The following is an 8,191-nucleotide window of genomic DNA, read 5'->3' on the forward strand; positions in this document are numbered from 1 at the left end:
ATTTCTTATAAACATGCCTCCATGACCTTGTCCATAGACAATATGAGATTATTCCTCAACACCCTCCTTCACGTGCATGTCAATATTTTTCCTGGTCCTTGTCACAGGATAAGTAGTGTGGGTCTCCATTCGTCTTGTAGCAGGTTTTGATACTATGAAAAAATTCATGGGCCTAACGGTAACTCATCTCATAAAACCGGTTATACTCCTTATAAATATGTCCAAGACCTTGTCTATAGGCAATGTGAGATTATTCCTCAACAATGTGAAAATTGCTGCACCCTAAGATATTAAATTCAAAGAAGCCCAATTTGTTAGAAGAAAAAATTGCCATTTTCCCAAATAAAGTCCCCCTTTATTTTCCCAAAGCCTCTAATACAAATTACGAAAAATGATTTACTGCACAGGCATTGAACAAGAGATGAGAACAGTCTTCATAATTAGGTTAGGCAACTAACAGGAATAGAGAGCATTCCTTTCATATGCCGCTGAGAAGATCTCTTCCACATACATATATACTTGTTCTTGCAGTTCTCAATTTCTAAACCCCCATTAGAAAAGACTATAACAATAGCCAGTGAAACGCTCAAAGAAGGAAACACAAGTATATTAAAACTAAGCTAGGACGAGGACGGACCAAATATAAACTTAACACTCCACTCCTAAGATAATTGCACTAAGATAATTGCCAAAAAGCAGTGCTCTCACTTCTCATTGGGAAGAACAACGTTTGGCTACTTTTTGCAGGAAACCTTAACTTCCACAACCCATGCACTCTTCTCGATTCTGCAAGGAACATACCTCCTGTGTGACCTTGGCATCACTATCAGCATCGACCCTTCTAGCATTCTCCTGTTTCACCATATTAGAAAAGAAGTCATCACCAGTGGGCTGTGATAAACTGAAATGATAGCATCGTGTGATTTTCAAAAGTAGTTTATACTTTGTCGTGATGGCTCTTTTTTTGGCAGTAGTTCCATTCAAGATATGTAAATACATTGACAGCTTAAAATATTAAGGTAAAGCAGATCATAGATCTGTTATATTTTCATAACCATAAGAAGTATAGATTACATTGTTAAGAGCAGAGGTATCAACAGTGAACTTGATAGCATCAGCTGCAGCACGTGTTCTCAGATAATACATTCCAGTTTTCAGACCCTTGCAAGTGGGGGAAAAATTATTAGAATCAATAGTATATGTGTGTGTATATATATATATATACACTCTTCTCAGTTGGAACAACCACAAATCAATTAGAGGATGAAACGTGGGAAACTCCGTATTAGGGTAGACTCATGAGATCCAAAGAAATATATTACATATGACTTACAAACATTGTAAAAAGTTGATACCTTACACCAAGCATAAAAATGCAGGGAAGTTAGCTTCCCAGGATCGGGTTGGTCCATGTAAATATTCAGACTCTGACTCTGATCAATGTAGCATCCACGATCAGCAGCCATGTCAACCAATGTCTTTTGCTTTATTTCCCACACAGTCCTGATATGTAGCAACACTGCCTTAGCATCATCAGACCAAGATTTTAGCATAGTTGTTAAAATAACAAAAAGAAAATAGAAATACTTGTAGATAGCTTTCAGCTCCTCAGGAATCTCAAGGATCTTCAAAACCGAGCCATTCTCATATATCATCTTATTCTTAAGCGTATCAGACCAAAGACCCATTTCCGTTAAATCATGAAGTAGGTGTTTGTTCACTACAACAAATTCACCACTGAGGGGTAACGGGTTAGATGGCAGACAATGGCTAAGCCACTAATTAGAGGAAGCAGTAAATAAGTAAAACCACACCTTAAAACTCTGCGAGTGTAAATGTTGGAGGTATAAGGTTCAAAACACTCATTGTTTCCAAGAATCTGACTGGTTGAAGCAGTGGGCATAGGTGCTACAAGAAGGGAGTTTCTTACTCCATTTTGTGAGATCATTTCCCTAAGTGCAGCCCAATCCCAACGGGGTGATGGTGTTACACCCCACATGTCCACCTGAAGAACTCCCTAAAGGGAAAAATAGATGTCATAGCTTGAGGTGATATCTCCAGGCACAACACATGCATCAAAGTAAAAGCTGACAGGTAAGGGTTGCAAAATTCCATGCCGTAGGCAATTTGCTTGAATCATAAAAGATGAACTGAAATAATGAGGAAAAAAGAAAAGTAAATAAAAACAAATTTTTTTAACCATTAGTTTCCCATTTTCTTTTCAGAGAAAGAAGGCTCATACAGGAAAAACTTTCAGTATTATCCGAAAAAGAGGGTGAGATCTGATTTAAAGCCAACATATGCACCACAAAAGGAACATATTGGGCAGAATTGAAGAAACCATAAAAATTAAAATAAACTGAGTCAACAACACATACCTTGCTCAGAGGACTCCCATGATAGGTCTCATAAGGGCCATCTTTTGAAGCTAACTCAGAAGAAGCTTTCAGCGCATGGTAGTATATGGTTGCAAATATGTCTTTGTTCAGCTGTGAGGCCTGCAAGACATATCAACATACCGAATCTAGAAAAAAAAAAACTAAAGTTAAGCTAAAACAAGCATATCAGATGAGAGCTAATACCTCTGGCGAATCAAATGCCATACCAAGCAGGATGAAGGTATCAGCAAGACCTTGAACTCCAATGCCTATTGGCCTGTGTCGTAAATTTGACCTTTTTGCAGTTTCAATGGGGTAGTAGTTCATATCAATGACTTTGTTGAGATTTGCAGTAACTACTCTAGTAACCTGTCAGAACATATAGAGAAACAAAATGAAAATTTTAACTTCCTGAGATACAATAGTATTGCTCTATTGTACAGAGACAAGAAATATAGGGTGGGTAACCATATACAAATTTCCATTTACAGCCTTTATAAAAGTGCGCATAACAGATAGAGAAGCTTTGTACATGGACTTGTTTGTTAAAAATCAGACCTCTGCGAGTTTGTCAAAGTCAAAATATCGGTTCTTTGAATCCCTACTTCCAACAAGCTTAGACGAGTGTGACTCAATAGGAGCTCCCTAAGAAAACAAAATAAAAGGCATTAACTAACATGGTAATGAAAGGAAAACAAAGTAACCTGAAACAATAAATGAGAGACTGACCTTATCCCTCACATATCGAGGTAAAGCAATGGATGCCAAATTGCAAACTGCAGTTTCAGTCGGACTTGAGAACTCAATGACCTCAGTGCAGAGGTTTGAGGCTTTGATGGTGCCCAGATTCTGTTGGTTACTTTTCCTATTACAAGAATCCTTGGAGAGGGAGAAGAAAAAGAATCAAGAAACCAATATGAAAGATTTTTTAACGGTGAAATGCTTGTGTTTGTCATGTACCTTGAAAAGCATAAAAGGAGTTCCAGTTTCAATCTGGGAATTTAAGATCTCAAACCAGAGTTTCCTAGAAGATATAACCTTCTTTGCCCTTCCCTGAGTTTACAAACAAAATGACCTGATTGTCGCTTCCAAAGCAAATATCAAATTCCGAAACAGTAAGGCGGATGGCAGATAATAAAATTTACCTCCTTTTCATATTGGGTGTACAAATTGTCAAATTCTTCTCCCCAATGATCAGCCAAACCGGGAGCCTCATTTGGGCAAAACAAAGACCATTGTCCATCACCTCGCACTCTTTCCATAAAGAGGTCAGGTATCCAAAGAGCATAAAATAGATCTCGAGCCCGATATTCTTCCTTCAAACCAAATGAGAATTATAATTGTATGAGAAAAATATAAGAAAAAAACAATACTAATTTAGAGAGAGATAGAGAGACAGAGAGAGTACTATCGGGTAGACCAGCATATATCACAGCTTAGATTACGGATGATTTTGTAGAAAGGGCATTATTTGATTGACAATTAAAAAGCTCTTGAATTGACTCAAAAGTACCTTCCCATGGTTCTTTCTAAGATCTAAAAACTCAAAGACATCAGCATGCCATGGCTCCAAGTATACAGTGAGAGCACCTGAAAAATGAAACCAAAGTTTTCGTATTTCCATTACACAATGTGCCTGTATGGTTGTGTGTGTCCGTGTCTGTAAGGTTTTGCAAGAATACCCTTTCTCTTTCCTCCCCCTTGATCAACATAACGAGCAGTGTCATTAAACACACGAAGCATAGGAACAATGCCATTAGAAGTCCCATTTGTCCCACAAATGTAGCTGCCTGTTGCACGGATATTATGAACAGAGAAACCAATTCCTCCAGCTGATTTGCTAATAACAGCACATTCCTTCAAGGTATCAAATATTCCCTGAATGCTATCATCTTTCATACACACAAGAAAGCAGCTACTCAACTGCCATATCATATTTCAGGAGAACTGAAAGTAAGAAAGGATACACCCAGGGAAGAGAGTGTGTAAAAATAAATTGTGTTTTTATTCTCAGAAAAAATGAACATCGTGTTTAACAGGAGGAGGAAAACCGAAACTGCAAGAACATACTTGGGGCTGTGGAGTTCCTGCATTAAAAAGGGTAGTGGTAGCATGAGTGAACCAACGCTGAGACATCAAATGGTATGTCTTAAGAACAGAGTCCATGTCATCTTTGTGGATACCAACAGCAACTCTCATTAACATGTGCTGAGGCCTTTCCACAACCTTCCCATCAACCTTTAAAAGATATGACCTCTCAAGAGTTTTGAAACCAAAATAATCGTAGTCAAAATCTCTGTCATAGTTTATCTCACTGTCCAGGCGTGCAGCATTCTGAAACCAAGAAATATACATTCCTCAATGGCACGAATGATGAATAAATAGACATTCATAGAGAAATGCATATGTAGAACCCTTAGTCCAACATCTTCGTCAGAATAATAATGATCTTGAGTCTTGCTAAAACAGTTGGGACTAATGTTTGGTTGAGTTTGAGAAACTTGTCAAAGTAAGCAAAAACTAGAATTACTAGAAACGTTGAAGAAGGAGAAGGAGAAGAAGAAGTTGCAAATCATATGGCAATAAGTTAGATTGATGGGTCATGGCTATAAGTTAGAGAGCCATCTGAAGCCAAGGAACCAATTTGGAGTTTGTAACAAACAAACACGTTTGGGAGTACCTTCATGATTATTTCATATACATCATAAGCAATAAGAGAACTCTTCTGCCCAGACCTCTTATCAAAATAGTCGTACATGACCTTTATCCTGCATCATCCATGCACATAATTCAAGTCCTTTCGCTATATAGCGTTTTTCCAATCCAAAAAATTCTTCAAAACTATAACTTATAAAAAAAAAGGTTCTTCAAACTAGAACAATCAGATCAAATTATACAAGTAACAAAATAGTCACATAGAACACTCACGTCTCTGAAAAAGTCTCCTTCGTGTTCTTATGCAGATTCGAAACAGCGATTCTTGCAGCCAACTGATCAAGTTCCAATGCACGCAAAAATAAGCACGTAGAAATTCTTACACCGCATGCATGGTTATCAAATTAATGATGATACGTTGAAACTCATATATCACGAAATCCATATAGCAAAACTAAAAACGAATACCTACCAAAGCATAATCGGGGTGGTTCGTGGTCATGGCAGCCGCAGTTTCCGCAACCAATTCATCGAGTTGGATGGTTGTGACACCCTCGTAGAGCCCAGCGCAGACCCTCCGCGTGACAAGAACAGGATCGCAATGCTCGACGTTGAGCCCGTAACTCAGCTTCTTCACCCGGGCCGTGATCTTTTCAAAGTGAAACGGTTCTTGGCTCCCGTCCCTTTTCACCACATGCATTTTGTCACTGCGAAAAGAGGAACTTTGAGGATGAATTTTTGTGATCTGTTTGATGGATCAGTGAAGAGTTTCGTCGAATATGTAGAAGATACGCGTTGTGGGAGTCTGATAGATAATTTATAGAATGGTATGGGAATTAGAAAAGGAAGAAGAGTGCAAGGGAAGATTCATCAGACCCAGAAAACAAAGATTGCCGGGGAAGGAAGAGCAACGGTCTGAAAGTTTGAACCTTTTCTGTTTTTAAGTTTATTATTTTGTAGTAAGTAGGTTCGGTATTTGAAGTTTCCCGCCGAAATTCGGCCTCGCAACACGTGAGCGGGTCCCCATCCGAGTGCCAAGGGGCGAATTGGCCCGTCCCCACCCTGGTTAAAAACAAAATACAGAGAGCCGGCTGCCCACCAACAGCCGGAAAAACCAAAACCACCAGTGAACACTAACCAACCGCAACCAGTGAACCACCGCTCCAAGTTACCAAATATCAATAACTACCAACCAGAGAGATATATTGTAACACCTCATCCCAGAGGTCGGAGTTAACTTCTGTCACCTGATAATCAAGTTCAACAATGTTAATAAATTTTTCAAATCCAATATATATACATCTAAAGGCTCCAAATCAAATATAAATACTTCAAATTCATTTAACTACGCATATCCACATATCAAATCCTCAATACCATAAACCAGATAAAATAGATCAACATCTCCACATGTCTCCATTAACATAATAAAATAAAATAGGGTTTAGTCTCCATAATCATTTAAACATAATGAAATGCCTCTACTAAATAAATAAATCCACCAATAGTACTAGTACGTCGAAGTACTCAACCACTATCTTCAGCTAATCTCACCCATGTACTCTATTATTAATCATCATCTGAACCATTAAAGCCATTTGGAATATTATGAAGATAAATGGGTGAGTTATCAACAACTTAGTAAGCAGAGAATATATACTATGTAAGCATGAGCATTTACCAAATTCAGAATACGGAACAAAACATTTACTTTCAGAAATGCAAAATCAAAACATGTCACAAAATATCTGAGCGAATCTTTCAGAAAAACATTCTTATTCCAAAAACAAAAATCTTTTGGTATATCAAAATCTAAAACATCATCTTCATATCATATTAGAGTATCACATCAGGACAAATACCATGTTTAACTCCCGTGATAGGATTATAAACCACCATTATACCCGTGGTGGGACCGTATGCCACTATTATGCCCATGGCGGAGCCGTATACTACTATTATACCTATGGCAGGGTCATAAACTACTATTATACTAAGTGGCAGGGCCGTATATCATGTTTAACTCCCGTATTAGGATTATAAACCACCATTATACTCGTGACAGAGCCTTAACAGAACAGAACAGAATAGAAGCAACATCGGAACTAGATTATAATTAGATACAGAATAAAAAATTCATGCCAAGGTTTTCAAATGACAAATTATATCAAAACAGAATACTGAATAGTTTTAGATCATTTCACATATTCAAAAATAACATAATCAAAGCATCTTCATTTAATCAAAACAAAATTTTTTAGATCTTAAATTCGTTCTTTTTTGTAGTTTAGAAAGCAGAATGCTAAAATAAACTCATGTCTATATCAGTTATAACAGAAATACTTTCTTTTTATATAGATTTCATAAATATGCAGAACACAAATAAGAGGTTGTTTTCAGGTTTCTTTTCAAAATAAACATGCATATTTTCAAAGTTAACCTCGTTTCATTTTCTTTAATACAAAATCTAGTATAGGAACCCCGCTTACCTCAACTTTTGCAGTGTGCTATATTAGTCTTGTGTTTGACCTCTACCAATATCACAACCTAAAACAATAAAAATTTACCAATCAATTATCAATCCAAATTAGCATGTCAATAGCTTATTTAATAAACCCCAAACCAACAAATACTTTAGCCCTGAGCATCCATTCAACTCGCAATGGTTCAACTACAACCAGCCTAACATGATCAACCCAATAACAGTCATAGAACAAACATGGCCAACCACATATCTCAACCCAAACCACCATGATCATCACCCTACAGAGCAAACCACATATCAGCTCAACAATTCATCACTCAACTTCAATAGTGGCTTATAGACTCTCAACAGCTAAACATCAAATCAACAGTTAATACTCCAACCCGGAACAACCAACAAAAATAAACACGTACCCCTGACAGCCACATAATATCATTCATTAAAAATTCCAGCAACCACAATTCATTAATATATCCCGCGGAACAATGTCAACAATGAGCCTAAAATTCTGAATATCTTACCTAAGTTCGAGTGTGTGGCTGGCTCGTGAAAACTAAAAAGTGGAAACATCACTGTTTGGAGCGTTAGCGATGACTTGTGATATAAAATAGTGACGTTAAAAATTACACTTAGGCATTGGTAATGTACGACTGTGGCTAATCTTGAGGCAAAG

At 37.4% G+C, this 8,191-nt stretch overlaps 1 protein-coding gene across 2 annotated transcripts; it reads right to left on the bottom strand.

The window, feature by feature from the left end:
• Positions 1–419: 419 nt before the first annotated feature.
• On the bottom strand, positions 420–6,247 carry LOC121243007 (ribonucleoside-diphosphate reductase large subunit-like). Of its 2 annotated transcripts, XM_041141052.1 has the most exons (17): positions 5,506–6,239; positions 5,307–5,368; positions 5,059–5,146; positions 4,449–4,712; positions 4,061–4,301; positions 3,892–3,968; positions 3,524–3,694; positions 3,339–3,431; positions 3,108–3,257; positions 2,937–3,023; positions 2,583–2,747; positions 2,379–2,498; positions 1,815–2,017; positions 1,588–1,737; positions 1,356–1,503; positions 1,075–1,161; positions 421–852 (listed from the first exon to the last, which is right to left on the bottom strand). In XM_041141052.1, the coding sequence occupies exons 1-17, from the start codon at positions 5,731–5,733 to the stop codon at positions 754–756; spliced, it is 2,433 nt and encodes an 810-aa protein (XP_040996986.1). In that variant the 5' UTR covers positions 5,734–6,239; the 3' UTR covers positions 421–753. The 2 variants fall into 2 exon arrangements, with proteins under 2 accessions (XP_040996987.1, XP_040996986.1); XM_041141053.1 differs by lacking the exon at positions 1,075–1,161 and having other exon boundaries at positions 420–852; positions 5,506–6,247.
• Positions 6,248–8,191: the final 1,944 nt, after the last annotated feature.

Source organism: Juglans microcarpa x Juglans regia, chromosome 8D, assembly GCF_004785595.1.
Source record: "Juglans microcarpa x Juglans regia isolate MS1-56 chromosome 8D, Jm3101_v1.0, whole genome shotgun sequence".
NCBI classification, from domain to species: domain Eukaryota; kingdom Viridiplantae; phylum Streptophyta; class Magnoliopsida; order Fagales; family Juglandaceae; genus Juglans; species Juglans microcarpa x Juglans regia.

Excerpts from the sequence above, each read along its gene's own strand:
- LOC121243007 (XM_041141052.1), bottom strand. The coding sequence starts at position 5,733 with ATGCATGTGGTGAAAAGGGACGGGAGCCAAGAACCGTTTCACTTTGAA. Across the intron at positions 5,369-5,505 it reads ACCACCCCGATTATGCTTTG|TTGGCTGCAAGAATCGCTGT; the intron begins GTAGGTATTCGT and ends GAACTTGATCAG. Across the intron at positions 2,499-2,582 it reads TGGCATTTGATTCGCCAGAG|GCCTCACAGCTGAACAAAGA; the intron begins GTATTAGCTCTC and ends TATGTCTTGCAG.